The 18,711-nt window shown below is 39.7% G+C and overlaps 1 protein-coding gene across 2 annotated transcripts in view; it reads left to right on the plus strand.

Moving 5' to 3' along the window:
* Positions 1 to 18,711, plus strand: part of NRP1 (neuropilin 1) — a 115,935-nt gene that overhangs the window by 54,300 nt on the left and 42,924 nt on the right. For both annotated transcript variants that reach the window (XM_075082490.1, XM_075082491.1), the window contains exons 6-7: positions 7,031 to 7,186; positions 9,951 to 10,117. In XM_075082490.1, the coding sequence (XP_074938591.1) occupies positions 7,031 to 7,186; positions 9,951 to 10,117 (323 nt within the window). The remainder of the gene's footprint in view (positions 1 to 7,030; positions 7,187 to 9,950; positions 10,118 to 18,711) is intronic.

Raw genomic sequence — 18,711 nt, forward strand, 5'->3', positions numbered from 1 at the left:
TGCGCTCTCTTCCGGCAGTATAAGCAAATCCAAAGGTTTTATCTTAATTTGTTAATTTATAATCTCTGATTAGCTGGGCACATGTGTCAGGGTGGGTGTGTTGGGTACCCTTCTGGAACTTACTTCTCTGCCATCTCAGTAATTTTCCACATAGTTGTTGACCACACTTGACCTTCTGCAAATTCTCTAAGTGCATAGCTAGATATTAGCTAAGCTTACAGAGCCAGCAAGCCCTCGTTTCCCCCTCCACCCAATTTCATATCCCTGTTTTACACTGAGACTGATGAAGAAAACAGTTGCATGATTTCTCTATTGTTTTCATATACAGCAATGGGTCCACGAGATCCAAGTCCCCTCTAGGCAGAGCAGCCATGTACCAGTTCTCCAAGGACCCCAGCTTGATAGGCTGTGGCTCCAGCGTAAAAGTGACTGTTCAAGCTGAAAGCCTAACATTTAGGGTGCCCAAATGCCTGTATGAATTGTGCAAACAGCTATATAAAACTGATTGTGATGCCCTTTTCACTGTTTCTGTGTATGGCATAAACTGATAGACAGAAGCATCTTGAAGCTGTCTTTTTTCTTCTTAGTTTGGTAACTTGTAGTAATATTCAACAACCTAGGATTTATATTGGTTGTGTTGGGCACTAATTGCAGCTATTTTAGTTTTCCATTGGTGTGGTAACCCATATTAATGGATATTTTCTTTGCTTTTATGAACAGCAGTGGCAGTTTCTACAAACTGCTAATCTACATTAATATTTAATTTAAACAAAAACATATAACTTAAGAAACATATTTTAATAACACATTTAAACTTGCCTGTTTTCCTAGATAAATCCCCAATATAATTTTAACTAAAGCTTTTATTGATGCTGCAGTAAATAGGTATGTGCTTTTTAACACATATTTGGTTTTCCTTTTTGTTTTATGCTTAATGGGTTTACCATGGCTCTTTTCAACCCACTACAAAAAATAGTGAAGAAAGAGATTTAACAGTAGCTGAAAGACTGTATAGTATTTAATGCCTCTGTTAGGAAAACAGTATTGTAACACTACAATAATGACGTCTGGAACGGTTAATAATAGGTTTATTTGTATATAGGCCAAATCTTTCCAAGCTGAATTCCTGTAGAACTTGCATTTAAACTGACATGTGAAAAGCTGATCCAATCAATCAATTTATGTGTAATATTACCAAAAAGAAATGCATTCTTGTCAGTGTCAGAGGGTTTCAAAGCAGTAATTTCCTGGTTCAAGAAAGTGACTGAGCCATACTGAAGAGCAATTAACAATGGACATTATCAGCCTACCAATTCCCTTGCAAACTGTCTAAATGAAAATGATCCTGACATCCAGTAAGGATGTTTACATGTTTGTAAATATTCAGCTGAATTTGTAGACTAGAAGGAAATGTTTCCTTAGATACAAACTATTAGAGGTTGCAGTGGTTGTAGGGAAATGGTTGCTGCATCTTTTCACCATTGGACAATCCTTAGCCAGCAGTGAGTCTCTCTTGTTTAACTTAACACAACAAAGGCAAAGAGGACATGATTGCTTCTTGATAAATTCATCACAGGATGAATCCCTGGGAGGGAGGGGAGCTATTTCAACTGAAGAGCAAAGCTGACACAGGAAGCCACCGTTATGACCTGGCTATAAACTGAAGATAGAAATTAAAAGTTTCTAGATATTAAAAAGAGTATCCAGAAAAGTTGGGGGAAGAAAAAGGAGAAAAGAAGGCAAGATAAATCTAATTTGCATCCACATGGACGTTGTAAATTTCTGAAAAATATTAGATAGTATGGTTGCCTTTGATGAAGGGAGGCTCACCCAGGGTGAGTCTGTCAGCCATTTATCTGTTTCCCTTTAGTCCATGAAAAAATATTCTGAAGCTACATCTTCATGATTAACTAAAACAGGGCCAAGGCATGGTTGTGTGTACTTCTTAATTGCTGGCATAGTCCCTTGCATGATTTTAGCCCACGTCAGTTTGCACTTTTCCAAGCAAGTCCTAAGCATGGTTTGGAGGAGAGCGAAAGCTGGAGGTCGTTCCCAACAGGCACGTTGGACACAGACATCCTGCTTCAGAGGGAAAAGCCCTGTGGGAGTGAGCTGTGTCACACTGTTAGTCTGGCCCCAGGAACAGTCCCCGGCCACTGGCTGCAGGTCCGGAGGGTGGTTCCTGGCCTGCTCTATTTAGTGATATAGACATAGCCATAAAAAAAGGAAGCTGTTTTGCTTTTTTGTACTGCATTGCTGCTCACATGCCCAGCTGTGTTAGAGGTTAAAGTCCCCATTGCACTACACTGATATAAACATGAAGTAGAAGGATTTTTTAAATATTTGGAAAAAATCATATCCTTCAGTTAAGCCCCCTGCTCCACAGGAACACAGCTGTGGTTTGCCAGGATGATGGCAGTTTTTAACAGGACACAGAGAACAGTTTGATGGAAGATAGTTGTGGCTGCAACCAGGGCAGAATTAGATGGACAGCCCCCTGACTCTCACCCAACTCTGGAAACCAGACATCCATGTTTGAGACAGGCACTGTCAGTCCCCCCATTCTCAGCAGAGAACACCCCTGATTCTGATTTGTCTCCACCATCTATTTTAGGGCACTTAATGAAGCTCTGGAGGTGCTTATCTCCTTGACTGTACTGAGAGTTATGGTTTACTAGCTCAGACATAAACTTTAGATACCCAAAGTCAGAGCAGATGAAACCCACCATAAGTGGAAAATTTTTTCACTGGAGAGTTTGATCAGCTAGTCACTGGAGATCAGCAGGAAATGGATTTGCTGTTTTCTACATCTGTGATTTTTTTCCTTCTTCCCCAAAGACGCAAAAAAAGGAGAAATGTTCTCTCAAACAAAGTTTCACAATGATGTTTTAAAAGATATGTCCAAATCAGTATGCCTCCGTTTACATTTTGCTTTTATGTAATTGCCATTTTTCTGATGGAAAACAATTTTCTGTTATACAATTTGCCAGCGACTATAACAGTCATTCACAAAGACGTTAATCCTGAAACGTTCTGTCACAATCATGGAGTCCTCAGTGTACCTGGCTGTCCTTTTAGTGGATTGAATCTGGCAAGTGCTGAGTACTTGTGTCTTGATTCTGCAAAACATACGCTTATCTTTGAAGCATGTGAGCAGTTAGATTGACTTCAAAAGGAATTCACCAAGGACTCTTACAGGTCTGAAGTTAAACACTGGTGCAAGTGTTTTGCTGGTTCAGGAGAGGAATGGTAGGCATCCAGGCATGCTTCAAACCTGGCATTTTGTTTCTGCATAACTGCATGCCAAGGGCACCCTTTGGTCTCTTCTTTAAAACAAAGCAATAAGTGAGACAAACATTGTTGGAGAATGTTTGAGAACTATGTGTGCATGTTGCAAATATTGTGCAGAAAAGGGACAATTGTTTGAAGGAAATAGCAGGTGGAGTTGGAGTAGGAGAGTGAGCAGATCACAGAACAGAAATATGTGCTTTTGCATTCATAAACTAGACACCAAAAATGTCTTTGCCCAAGGCACAAATATACCTCAGCCAGCCTCAACTGAGAACAGTCCATTGATGACTTTGAAGAAAAATAGCCCACTCTAAACCAGGACTAGCTTAAGTGATGAATTGCACATATTCATCATGCAGCTCTCTTTGAAGCTCTATAGGCTGTCTATTAGGGGCTCAAAAGTAATTTAAAGAAGTTTACATATGGTTTGACAACGACAGGCTAAGCATTGCTGCTTTAGTCAATACCACAAGAGCTTCCACTGAATTACAGGCCAAAGCAGAACGCTTTACTTCAGTTGTTAACATCAGTGCAAATGAAGGTTGCTATTAATCTAGGTGTGTTTCTCCTACGTTGCGGTTGCTTTCTAGAGCCTTGTGAGAAGCTGTTATGATATGACTATACACAAGCTCAGGGTAGGTGACTACTGGGCTGTGAGGATGGGATTAATTTTTCAGTTATTTTCTCTTTAGCATCCTAAATTGTGCAAATGTTTTGTCAATAAAAATCACACTGCTGTGAAAATACTGTCCACAGCACACCAGTGTATTTTAAAGACCAGCTTTAAAATTCAGTAAAATGGCTAGTTGACATTTCTTTTAATCTTTTAGAAGTCTGATATACCATTTTTCCTTGCTTCTGTTTTGTTTGGGTTTTTTTAACCGAATTCAAAAAGCTAAGATTTCAACTGGATGGGCAAATGTGTCTTTCAATAAGCCTCAAAATTTCCTGATACTGATATTCTTGTCCAGAAGGGCAAACAGTAGAAAAGAAAGGAAGAATTAGTAAGGGTGAGGTTTCAGTTTAGTCTTAAACCACCAGCTGTATTCTTTACATTCCACACTCAGATCTTGTAAATCTTCAAACATATGTATTAAGAATAATCAAGGATTTATTCAAGTTCTAGAATTAGACTCTGCATGTTGGGAAAAGTTTGCAAAACAGGTTTCTTAGTTGCCTCTCCACCTTTTAACCTGAAAGTTACTCAGTTTTCCACTATATCATACTATGCCAGTGGGAAGAGGAGCCAAGGCCCCAGAAATAGCTACAGCATGGGCAATCAAATGAAGTAGCTGGCTCATCAAAATGCCTCTATTCTGAGGGTAATGTAGAAATGTCCTTGGGAGAGGACACGTCCAAGTGACTCATATTTGGAGTAAGCCTTCCTGGGGGATGCTGACAAAGTGACGTGGTGATCTACAAGGGGAGGCTGTAAAGAGCTTTCTGGGCCTAAAGGCTTTTCAGCACCTGCCACTCTAAAATTCCAGTTTGGAATATGCTCTGCTATGCTATGTTTTGTATATGCTCTGTTATGAAAGCTCATCTCAGTTCGTAAGGAAGTGTCAGGAAGGTAGTTAAAAAAATGCAGTGGCATAGTCTACCTAAGCAGCCAGCAGTTTCATCCCCTGAATGATTGCTCAGATGGTGTTCCCCACACAGCATTTATTTGATGTGGTGACACCTGCAACATTTGATAATTTATTGTCATTCAACAGTTTTCAAGACTTGAAAGGAAAAAAGGAGAACCTTGTGTTAGCTATTTATGTAAGAAGAATAAGAATCTCTATTTGATCCAGTTCTGCTCAGATCAATTACCTCAGCTGAGGTTTACGCGTTGAGCAAAAAATTTCAATACCTCTTTGCGTAGTATTCTGCAAGTTTTTAGCTCTTGTATCTACATAGCTAGCAAAGGGAATAGTACTGTGACAGCAGGGCCAATCTGTAGAAGACTGAAATGCAGAATCACTGTGTCTTAAAAATTATAAACGAGTGAGTCATGGGGAATCTTAAAGCCTGTCTGCTTTAAACAAAGTTCTCTTCTGTTTGTCATTTCAAAGAGGCTTCCCTACAGGAAATGGGAGGAGGGAGGCTCAGAGTGCCAGGACGTGGTGGCCTTACTTTCCTTATTTTCTTGCAGTTCAGAGCAACATCAGCAGCTATAATGCTGGAAGGCCATCATGGGGAAGATCAGGATCAGAGCTGTTTACATAAAGAAAATGCAAAGAAAACAAAACAAACAAACCTGCAACATTATTTTGTGTTTTTAAAAAGCCACTGATGGTAACAGCATAAAACAACTTTCTCACTCCAAATAATAAAACTGTAGAGCTTTAATGATTTCTAGGATGAGGAAGAATTCAACTCATATCCTCTACAGGGTATTTCATTCTGTCAGTACTGCATTGAACGAACCTGGTGGAGAAGGGCTGAACTGGCAGGTATTTTAAATGCCATGGAATTGCCAAGGCAACTGAAGACTAACTATGGCCAGAATATGGATAGAAAAGCACATGCTGGCAGCAAAAGCTGTAACACCTGAGCTCCCTCTTTCTGGCAGCTCTAGGGCCTTACAGAAACGTGTAGCTTACATAATAAAATTATTCCAACCTGGAACTGTTTTACTTCTTGGAAAATGCCAATAAATTGCTACAAAAATATGTTAGCTGAGGGTTTTCTTTGAACTGTGAAAAAATTAGGAAATATAAACATTTTATATTTTAAACTGAAAGTGAAATGGACTTCCTAGAGAAATGACAAGGTGTTAGTTTAAGCCTGGAAAGCCAGCAGTGTAAGCATTAGAATGACGTCTTATGATAATTTTCATGATGGACTCCATGGATGGGTTTTAGCATTATTTTTTCTTATTGTTTGCAAGCACAGATGTACCACTATTCAACAGCCTAGGGATCTATCTGTAGGGAATGCTCAAGTGCTAGAAGGCCACATATGTTGGTTGTGAATTGAGTAGCTTAATTAAGGAAAAAGATTATCTCACTGCACAGGAAATCCAGAAAAATATCAGGAACTGGTTTATACATTATTAACACTGGGAGAGATCCTGTATGCGTGTGTGTTCTGTGACATGGAGATATACTTTATAAATCCTTGGTCTTTTGAAAGGATTAAGATTTTCCTCTTGATTTCTTTTACAGTATTCTTCATATTAAGCATATAGGCAAAAGAACCATGAGGGTGTGCTGAAACCCTAAATAGGAGGGGATAAAAATTCATTGGTCATAGCCTCAATACGAGTGCAAAAATGATTTCTGAGTTCACTATTAAATTAACAGATTACCTGAAGTCTTGAACATAAAACCTGGATGGTGCTGTTTGAACTCCTATTCCAGAGCCTCTTGTAGGCTGGGTGGGCAAATAAGGCCATTCAGATGTCCTTGTCATAAATAGTGTTTCAGTCACACTTTGGAAAATACTTTTTGTGTTTTGTACATGTAATTTTGTGCATCATTGCCCTCTGTACACCTTAAGGACACTTTTTGAAATCCTGGTTCTTTACATTTTCAGAGGTTTATGGAGTGTTATCTGGAACATTTTAGAAGTAAGATTACTAGGGTAGGATAAGCAATTTATTGTTCACCACTAAGTTATTGACGAGATTGTGATTTTGAACTGTTGTAGAGGTTCACTATTTCCTGCTGAGGGACTTTCCTTGGGAGGCTATTGTAGTGGCATCTATTGTAGTAGAATTTGTAGTTTACTATTATATCCCATCTCTTTGCAGTTGGCCCGCACATAGGGCGTTATTGTGGGCAGAACAACCCAGGACGTGTCCGCTCTTCAACAGGGATTCTTTCAATGGTATTTTACACCGACAGTGCAATAGCAAAAGAGGGATTCTCAGCAAACTACAGCGTGTCACAGAGCAGTGTATCAGAAGGTCAGTATTTATCTATCCTGCAGAGCTTCTTGGAAACTATTCTTTGTTATGTCTTCTTGCACACCAGGTGTTGCGTGAAACTTTAAAGAAACCTTAAATAAAGAAGATGGTGAGGAAGGGTTGGTTCTGTTTTGGTTGGGTTTGGGTTTGGTTTTTTTAAAGAACAGCTGTCCTTTGAAAGGCAGTGCAAGAAACAGAATTTTTCGTACAGTTTCATTCTGCAATATTTCCAGGAAGTTGGGATAATTATTGTGAAAAACTGTGCTGACCAAGGAAACGCAGGAATGCAGAGCAATTGATCACTTGCACTAAAACAATGAAACATGAACAATGAATGCACTATCCAAAGCCTTCTTTTATTACATGGAATAGGCTTTGATGATCGATTTCTTGAATAAAAAGAACCCATTTAATATATGTGTTCTTGTTAAACCATTTCATAAGCTACCTAAGCTTTGTTCTCTGTCTCATATTTTTTTCCCAGTTGCCTCATTTTCATGCTTACCCTTTGGACAGAGAATGAAACAAAGTGAGGGAGATGCAGAAAAATAACAGGCTGTGTTACACCATGTCCTTGCAGATTTCCTTGCTTTGCTTGATGATAAAACATGCACTTTAAATCAAACTCTCTCTCCTTTCGGTGACTTACTGGGTTTTGAGCAGATTCACACAGATACGATGTACTTGTTTAGTCAAAGAAGGAACAAAAGAAAAATTAGTATACTGAAATTATCCCTGTTACTCCCCATCTCTTCTCTGTCCCTTGCCTCTTTAATAGCTTTCTTGTATGCCCCATAGCCGGGAAGAGGGAATGGAACATACCCCAGCCTCTATGGATGGGAAGCATCCTCCGCCATCTCTCTCAGATTGTACCTCCAGCTAGTTTGGCTTCTCTTTATGTAGGTGGTGCTCCGACCCCTTCATGAACTAGCATAGCCAACTTGGGTCCCCATGTTCACGTCCTCCACATCCATCCTCCCTGGGCTGTAGAGACATCATCACACTGGAGCCAGAATTAATAACGTCTGCTATGCTGGGATGCCTTCAGCTCTTAAACACAGGACGACAGAACAGGAGAAGTTAGTGTGTGTGAAAACCCTTTTGGATTATAAGAGAAAACATTTTCTATGGTGCAGGCTTAGATAGGGAAGTGATTCCTGTCACTTAATTTCAGCCTCCCTTGCTTTTGTGTTGTCACTACAGAGAGGGTCACCTCCAGAGGACAGCTCAGCCTACTTATCTATCTCAGGCATGTGAGATGTCCCCAGGAGGTACTTGTCCTTCTCAGTAGACTACAGGGAAAGCCCTCATGTCTAGGTCAAACTAGACACCTGCCTTTTAGATATTTTAATATGACTCCCACCTACCATGTCTTGAGTTCTTTGTAGTGGCTTATGGATCTCCTGATTCCAAGCAGAAGTTAATTTACTTTGAGTCTTACCCTAAAGTAGTTAAGTTTCAGTACTGCACCCAAGGCCCCTAATATGTTGAAGCAGCACAGAAATGGGGGAAAGGTTGGTATGCCACAGGAAATGCAGTTTGGCAACAAGTTTAATAATTCAGTTATGGGGCACCCTAATTACAACTCCTAAAAGGTACCCTGATAGCATTTCTGAATATAAGTTTTTGGATCCCAGATCAAAGATTTTAAACTTTTTTCTTCCAGTATATTTTAATTTTCACTGAAAAATCAGAACTTTGCTTATTAAAAGCTCATTTTTCCAACTCATAGATTTTAAAACCTTCAGCTCAGCACCTACCCCTCCATTAGAGACATACCAGCTCCAGAGCAGGTGTGATAAAAAGGAGTGTGTACCCAAATGTCGGGGTCTCCACTTCACACACTGGTATTTTACCTTAAACTGCTAATGAAGTTATGAGTTATATTAAGATACTTTGAAGTGCCTGAAGAGAAGTGTAGGCACATGTTATTTTCTCCTGCCCTTGCAATGGGGTTGGTAAACCTCTGTCAGAGGGTGCCTGAGCAGTTGGGTGTGATGATCATCTAAAGCCACCTGCCTTTATTGCTTCAAGGGGGTTGGAGCCTTTATTTTTGAAGAGTGAGAGAAGAATTTAGTCTCCATGCCCTATCAGCCATTGAACTCCCTACAGTGTCTGAGTTGTCAATTGATTCTAAATTATTTTGGTAATTTTTGTGTCAACAAAAAGAGATTGGATGGAGATTATCAACTCATTTAAAATACAGCACATTATTATATAAGAGGTGGTAATTCCCTTATGTCAATACTCTTCTGGCCTGGATACAAACTTTGTTGATCTGTTTGTTTCCATTGTCCAGGATCAAAAGAGAATGGCTAGAATTTTAATAATATTTTAAAAACATTTTCTATTTTTTGTACTGGAGTAAATAGTTTTAAAATAAAATCATTTTATACAGTCATCTGGTTTGTCTTTCCTGACTTTGTGCATAATTGTGAATTGAACATATATTGTTTTACATTATGAATCCAGAGAAGTGCCTGTGCTACCCTAGAAAAGAGAATTCTATTGTCCTATATTGAAATGGCTACAATGCCTGGCTAAAAATATTTGTATAGCATTATTATTGCAGGAATTGCCATGGCAACTCAAATGACAGTATTAAGAATGACACCATAAGCCCAGTACTGCCTCACTTAAAGTTGCTAAAGAATTCGAAGTCACAAAAAAATAAATTCTTTAGATATTCATATTCAAAGCAGGAAAATGTTCTCATTATTCAAAGTCTAAATCAAAAAGCTGAACGTAATTTATTTTTCTTCAGATTTCCAGTGCATGGAACCACTAGGTATGGAGTCAGGAGAAATTCACTCTGATCAAATCACTGTCTCCTCCCAGTACAGCGCTATCTGGTCTTCAGAAAGGTCCCGGCTAAATTACCCTGAGAATGGATGGACCCCAGGGGAAGATTCTATCAGAGAATGGATACAGGTAAAAAGATAACGTTTTAAAGACACTATTAATAATACTCTGTGGAGTTTATTGAATGTGGAGAATGCAAAAGAAAGAAAAAATAACACAGTAAAGTACTTCTACATAATCTAAGAATCATTGCAAGTGAATAGCTCACATTCCCTATTAGACACACAAAAAAAGACTGACTCCCAAAGGTATAAAAAACCAAAAGGTCAGGAAGATTAATTCTTCTGCTTCCCATGTCTATTGTTTTTTCAGTCTTCTGGGCACAAATAACAGAGATTTTGGTTTAGTGGAAAAGTCAATATTAGTTTAACATGCACTTAAAGTGGAATGTCCCAGTAAACTGAGCATGTGCTATGTCTCTAGCTGATTACAGTTAAGCATTAATATGGCATGGTGTTTAAATGCGCTCAGATTTCACCTCAGAAGACCTGTGTCCCTTCTAGAATATGTTACATACAGAATGAGTTTAGTGATCTCTGTCTAGTGGCTATTCTTCCATGTCCTTAAACACAACATTCATTAGCAAGACTGGCCGTCTGGGCTTTGCTCTGTTAATACAGGAGAAATCCTGCAAACATTTAACCCAGTGAAGAGACTCCTTGAGTTCAGTTAGTCTACTTTGGCTCATTTGCTATTTGTCATCAGGCCCATAGCTTAATTGCACAAGATCCCTGAACAGGTTAGAATTGTTGATGTGAATTACTGTTTACAAATAACCTGTACTAGCAGGCAGGTATTAATATCAATAGGTGAAAGAAATAGTGATTTGTCTCAATTGTAGGTTGACTTACACTTCTTAGATATGATCTAGATTCTATTTCAGTTGGCAAAAGCTAAGAGAAAGGCTTGAGCGTATTAGATCAATATTATTAATATTGAAAACTTGTTCGTATATTTGAAACGTTCCTCCTGCTTCTTTTGTTTTCTATAGGAAATTACTAACTGGCATATAAAAACAATGCCTTATTAGTCGTCCATACGAATGTTCACATTGATGTTTCCTGTGAGGTTTGCTGTCTGCAAGAAAGCTTAAAAACATGTTGAGTAGCAGTTAGTAAAGGGAAGAAAGAGAGGGAAATCTTTCATTTCTAATCCTTTGCACACAATGAGACTCCCAGGTGTCCTGCTTAGGGGCCCCTACACATCCTGAGCTCTTGGCAAATTGGTAATCATGTATGATGGACCTAATCAGACTTCAGAGTGGCAAAAACCCCCTGTTGATCCTTTTCCCTTACTTAGGAATAAATGTTAAAATCTCCCCAGCCTTATCTAAGTGCAAGGCTTGTTATTAATCATTGCCACTTGCAATCCATGGAATGCACATGGAAAAAGGGTGGAATGCATCAGAATCAAATTCCTTGTGTTTCATCTGGTCGGAGGGCCGCCACTTTTTCTTTATTTCCTTCTTTTCTGCTGTCACTTACGTATTTATGACTGGATAATCAAAACAAGAGAGCTAGTTAAATCTCATTCATGTGTTCTGTGTGCTTATTAACTTTATTAAGTTATGATGACTACATACATACATATATAGCTTAATCCTTTCACTTAGAACTAGATCTTTCTGAGAAAAAGTTTCAAAGGACATTTTTTAACCATTAACTCCTTTAATAGCAAACACATAACAGAATCCAAGCTACTCCGGGCTTTATGCTTAAAACAGCCCAGGGTACCTCAGGCTTCCTGCCCATGAATTTCTCAGCCTCCTTTTCCTTCTGCTATAAACCAGGGTGCTCAGGGGCTGAAATAACCACTGAGCATAACTCTTAGCAGTGTTACGCTGCCTCCAGCTACCACATCAGCCAAGAAGTTGGTGGCTATTTGTATGCTGTACTGCTCGTGCCACAGCTGTCACCTGTTTCACCCAGCCCCTGGTTTGGGAGAGGCAGCATGAAGCATTTCCCTGAGCAGTCCAGCCCTAGGGCACCTCCTCCACTGCCCAGGGTGCACGTGGAGGGATCAGCACCCCCAGGGCAGACTTCATGACAGAGCAACTAGGCTAGGCTGTAGTAACCTTCGCTGTAGAGCTGGGTCTTGTTTGCATGACTGAGCCTACAAAGTCTTGCCTGAAGATTCACTGCATTGAACAGGCATGCTTAATACATGCTGCTGAAGAACTATTAATCGTTTCTACCAGTCATCCTATGCAGCAGAAGCAACTGAGCTAGTATGGAGATCGAGTATGCCAACCCTGGCTTTTCACAAGGTATAATGATTTAATCCATCTTTGATTCCATTTGTGTCAGGAGGATATTAATTCTTATTTATTGTGGTTTAATTCAGTACTAACATTGATAATTCAAACTTCAAATGTGTTCTAAATGCTTTCCTGTTAAACTTAATTGACAACCTTGAGACGGATGCTAAGTACTTCAGACCATCAGGCACTGCAGTAACAGGGTCCTGGCACATGTGAACTGCCATCTTCTACAAAGGCTTGATGCCATTGGCAGTAAGCACATGTTGCGAGTTTGTACCTGGATAAAAAATTGAAATCCCATGTTTCCTTTGTACAAATATCCCCAGGAACAGATGTTCATCCCATAAGAGCGTACAGACAAACAACCAAGGACATGCAGCTCTGAAATTACCCGTTGAAAAAAAATCATAATATTTTATAAAAGGAGGAGGACACTTGTATATGAAGGACTGAGGTCACTTTGTTCTGTTTTGTTCTATATGCTATTGTAAACTAGTCATTTATTTGAAGTATTTGCTTTTGTGCAGTACAGTGTAAATGGATTTTTGTTGTATAGTGCAAGAACTCTAGAAAATATTAGGCAGCAAAAAGCAGGATGAAGGATACAGCAATGCTGAACTTGGAACTTTTAAAGTGAAAATTTATGCCTATATGCCCTTGTCTGAGAGACAAAGATTTTGCGTATATCATTATTCATTAATCTTTTCATAACTGCAGGTTTCCATACCTGCAGACACGCTGCAGCTGCTTAAATAGTGATGTCTGCCTTCAAACTGCTAATATGCATATGCAACTAGGGCATATATATGAGATATGTGCAATCATACATGGGCGAAGCAGCTTGAAAATTCAGCTACAAATACTAATTTCCTTAGCGTATCATTTTTTTGTGTAGGGGAAATATTATAGTTCTCCTTTCCCTTCCTTTTACCCCTCCCTTCAAGGTTAATGTTTTTGCTAAGACAAAAGAAACAGAAAACCTCAGTTAAGTATCAGCAAAGGGAGATTGGTATCTATAAGGGACGTCTAGAGGGCATGTGATATGATTGTCTCCGTGGAGGTGTTGACGTCTTTCGGACCATTTGGCTGAAAAGAATTAGGAAAATAGTGTTGGCTTGTTGTTAGTAATGGATTTGCATTAATTCTATCTGTGGAGGTAGAACCCATTCTTTGGTGCAAAAACTAGATTGCTCCTTTGTGGCTGACAAGGTACTAACTCCTGAGTTCATCTGAATGCTACCTGCTTACTGGGGTCTGCTAAGAGAAAGCTTGTCTGTCCATTCCTTTCCTTAGTTGTTTTGAAATAAATATCAAAGCTTAGATTCAAAATATCCACAGCACAGTCACACCATAAGTCTGCACAGTACTTTCTCCATTTTATTTTCACCCTCAAACACACTTTTTAAAATTGCTCAACTAACTTGGGATTTGGAGTGACTCCATAATCAGAAACAGGGTCACTCCAGATCGAATTTCTTCTTTAAAAACACATTAATAAAGTCTGTGGATTTTCTAATATGAATGGAATAAAGATACGCATGAGGCAAGGGCTGCCAAAAATAAACATGAAGTTATTTTATTGTCATATGGGATGTTATTAGCTCCTCAACCTTAAGCTTACTCTACTTGTTTAGTACACTTAAGTTTCGCACACTCAACTGCCCTTCAGTGTGAAATAGCATAATTTAAAATAAAAAATAAAAACAGCCCTTTAGTTTAATCAAGAGCAGGGAACTGCCATTGCAGCATAAGTCATTGTCCCTCATTAATGTATCCTTTCACAGGAAAAATAGTATAGTGTTTCCATTTCTGTAATCTGAACAACAAACATGTTAATAGGTATCAATTACCAGCCAGTTTCAGTACTTAGAACCAGTAAGAAGGCCAGTGCGAGGGTTTCACATCTGGTTTTAGTGAAACTGTTCCTGTCTGTGGTATTTAAAATTTAAAGAACTCCTGTTATTGTGCAATTGGGAATCCTAGGGGAGTACAATGTTAATGAAATCCATAACATGCAGGGATTTTATGATTGCATTTTCAAGGCGTTCCTTCAAAAGGGACGACTGATTTCTGCCACGGCAGCAGTAATTGTGTTTTTACAGAGTAGATTTAACGTTCGCATTTAAGAACAGCAGTTACGTTTACACTTATCTGAAAAAGTAACATGCGAAATCATTACATTTAGGGAACTTTTTGTATCTTATTTTTGAAGCCTTTGAGCTGGAGCCATGGGCCGCTGTGCATGGCAAGCTCTTGTGCCTCAGGGACACCCCGATGGGTCGTGGCCAGCAGCCCCCCAGGGCAGTGCAGGAGCTGGGGGGATCTCCAGGAGGAGTGCCTGGCAGGATATGTGCCGTCAGCTAAAGACACTTGAGACCCACGTGTGTGTGGTTTTGAAGGGAGACTGATTGCCTATTACCAGGGTCACTGGGAACCTGTGCTATCATCAATCCTCATAATAGTGTGGGTTTTCAAACCCGCAAGGAGCAACACCTTCTGGGTGCTTTTACTGAAAAATCTGTATGTTTTCTATCAAAATGTTTCTTCCAATGCATATAACACAAATCTTTACACTCCCACCAAGCTGGATGATAGTTTCTGGGTGGCACGATTTTTCTCTTACCCTGTAACACTGAGTCAGACCTCCAGCTTGCCCAGAAAGCAAAGCATGTTTGTTAATAACACAAGATCTTTGGTTCATATTATGGCTGGTGTTGGACAAAACCATAAATCCAGCTTTAAGAATCCTAGCATCAGATTAAAACTTTGCAGCCATAAAATAAAAAGCACTGGTATAAACACACTCTGCCAGTTCAAATTTGTTCAAAAAAGGTTAACAGGGGTTAACATAAATAGACATTATACTTTGGATTGGGTATTATCAGTCATTCTGCAGCTGACACAAGGCCATACGCTAAGATGAACTCCTTATTGTGTGTTCTGGCTAATATGACATAAATGGCTAATCCAGCCCAAATTTGTACTGCTGGGTTTTTCAGCAGGGCACAGATCTGGCACCACGTAACAGCTGGAGTCAGAGGTTGGCACTGGGAGCAGGTTTGGTTGCTCCCTCTGGCCTCTGCCTGCCTGTCTCCATCTCGACCCCCACCCATCCCTTTGGCACCTACAACTCTTGCAGAGCATTTCTCTAGACCTCTAGATCTGTCAGCCCTAGGAATATCAGCTGATGTGGTGCAAAATTCTCCCTCTGCCTCTTGCAGCATTTAGGGATCTGGAGAAAGGCCAGAGAGAGGTAAGAATAGGCTTCCTCAAAAAGCAACCTGGGAGATCCTCTCACCTCCACTGATTGAAATATCAGTTGTTTATTTAACACTAACTCTCCCATGCAAGGAAAATACACTTCCATTGATTTAAAACACTTCTATGTATACACTACTTCACCAGAATGAGAGGGACCTCTGAGGTGGAATTTTCCTTCCATATTTCTCTTCATTCCTTTACATTTGCATAAACCTACGTTCCTTATTATTTGCTCCTTTGTAAGTGAAACCCAGAAGCATGTATCGCTTATGTGAACTGGTATATAGATTAGTACAGATTTATTCCTGTAGCACTTCTGAAAATAGTTGCAGTTCATCATTCGGTGTCTCGACCTTTCATCTGTGTTATAGTTTATTTCCTTATCAGGTATTCACTTAAAAATATAGTCAGTATTTATATATGCTGCTGCACAGCACATTTGTTTCATTAACAGCTTTATTCTTACCTCAGGCAGCTGTTTAGGTTGACGTTACCAAGCAAGCTTATCTAAATATTCCACATGAAAGCTCAAGGAAGTGCAAGTCAACAATGCCGGTTATTTTTATTCTTATTATTTCTGTTTATTTTGGAGTTTGATATTGCAGTGAAGTGCATCATATTACTGCATAGAATAACATGAAACCTGGGAAACCTCAGCCTCCCAGTTCTGCTAGCCTTTGAAGGACTGCCTGAGAGCTGAAGTTCAGAGGCTTTGTGGCAGGGCTTGCCCATCATTAGGGAGCACACTGACATGAAAGCACAAAACCTGTCAGTTCTTTGTCTTCTCTACCACTTTAGAATAAAAGTCATGTATTTGGTTCATGTCATTCTACAGTTCATAACTGCACTCCAGTAATTACAAAAAGCAGAGTTAGCTTTGTGTGGAAAAGCGTTACAGTTATCTTACGGTCTTAACATACTTCGCACATGGGCAAAGAATGACAAAAGAATATTCCTTCCTGGAAATCACTGCCAGTACAGACTGTGACACAGCGCAGAAACAGGGTTAATTGACCCAGCAGGATACATTTGTACCTTTATTTACTGTGACATGGGAATAAATGGTAGAGTTTCACAAAGGCAAGTACTGAAATTAGACAAGAGGAAAAGGGAGAAATAAAAGGGCCCTACAAAGTATGAAGGTTTTTTTGATTATTCAAAGTGCTTTAAGAGCTATTTTAGTAGCAGGAGGTTCCCAGCCATAGATTTATCACTCTGGGGACCTGAAGGGATGCTCAGACAACTGTACAAAACTGTCGGCAGCCTTATTGCTCCAGAAGTGCAGGTGCAAAATGCAGTTTAGAAGAAAATCTTCTCTACCTCCCTCTGACATGTTTCAGCATCAACCCTAATATGGAGGGGAGTCCTGTGTGGCTTCGAGCAATCCTGCGTGCAACATATGGAGGAGCAGCAGAAGCAGAGCCCCTCTGAGCCTCCACTACCAGCCTAATCATTATAATAGTTTCAGTTCTTTCAGGGGATCCATTATGCAGAGATAAGAGTAGTTTGTATATACCTCTGTAATTACCTATGTATCCACTTCCCAGTCCAGCCCTACATCCCCTCAACGGCTGCAAGACAGATGGCCCTTTAGAGCTAAGATAGCGACTTAAAAATGTGTCCAGCAAAAGCACTGATTCAGCAGCTACTAAAATAATTTTGTAAATTTATCTCACTTTCACTAGTTGGTTCCAGGAGGGAAAGAAATTAAAACTTTAAATATGGTTTTAAACTAAACACCACAGTTGTGGGTTTTGGTTTTTTTAAATCACAACATCTTTTTCGTCTTTCTTTCACAGAAATTAAAGCCACTTAAAAAAACTTTGTACAAAATTATTCTTCTCTCTCTTACTTTTCCTGTTCACCAGGTTCATGTGTTTGGCTTGACATAAAGCATTTGTTATTATTTGCTTGTTCTTAAACTGCCATCAAGCTAAAAAATCAGTTGTTTGTGCCATTCTGCTTGGTAGGGGAGTGCTCTCCCAGATGGCTTGCAGACCCCGTGGGGGCTGAGGCAGCCTTGCCCACCCAGCTACGAGGCACTGCAACACATCTGCTCCATCACAGCCAGGACTTTTTGCAGATGTAAAGGAAGGTATCTCAGAAGGAGATTTTTCTGAGTCCAGCAGAAATAAATTAATGTACAAGACTAGACAGGTGTCAAACTGTGGGTGAGGTAGAGCTCAAGGCTAGAAGTTAAGTGACTAAGGGTAGTGGCCAGAAACACAGCCTTGGGCAGGAACGCACAGCTGAGGCATGTTATAATAAGCAGAGTTGTTACTGAGCTAAAGGTCTCTGTTCTCACGGGGCTGACCCTGGGTTGGAGAGGATAGGTTACTGCTGAGTGCTTTGCAAAGGCAATTGTGCATTTTTATTCATTCTTTCCACACCTGCACAGTAGTATGAAGCTGAAGAGTTCACAAGTCCTATCGGCCCTCCTCATCCCACCATCCATGCTCCAGATTTTCTGTTGCCGAGCTATTATTTGCCTCCCCTGTCCTTGTGTCATCCTGCTTTTCTGTCCCAGTTTAATTCTGTTCTGCCCATTAGGTGACATTTTCACAGCAGTAGCAAGACAGGTAAAGTGGAAGGATAAATGAGATTTCTTCCAAGTGGTAAATACCTGCCCTTCAGAAAGCAATTTGTCTTCTTCCCATGAAAAAAAAGAAAAAAAAAAAGAGTATATTTCAACAGGGAAATACTTCCATTTTCCCTTTACCTCTAATGTTTTCATTCAAGATTTTTAAAAACTCTTTAAAAAGGCATCAGAGTCAACTTCATTGCTGTCTGATAAACAAAACGTACTAACAGAGAAAAAACAGTTGACCAAACATTAAGCTGAGGTTTGGTTCCTCTGTTTTCAGGAACAACTGGCTTCTCATCAGAGAAGCACTGTTTACACATAACTTCCACCAACCAGCTGTACCTGTGTAGTCTGGTCCTTCTCTTCATTGCAGCCTCCTGTGTTGAACACTTTGGGCCACGTTCATTTCTGGTTTGGATCCTCCAAAGCTGCTCAAAAGATCAGTTTGTCCTATCAGATATAAAACTAAGGCATATTTTAGCAGGTCATATTTAGGTTATAGATTATTGTACTATAGACTAAGGTGACTTTCAGCCTTAACACAGACAGGAGCAGACT

Source organism: Phalacrocorax aristotelis, chromosome 2 (assembly GCF_949628215.1).
Source record: "Phalacrocorax aristotelis chromosome 2, bGulAri2.1, whole genome shotgun sequence".
Lineage (NCBI taxonomy): Eukaryota > Metazoa > Chordata > Aves > Suliformes > Phalacrocoracidae > Phalacrocorax > Phalacrocorax aristotelis.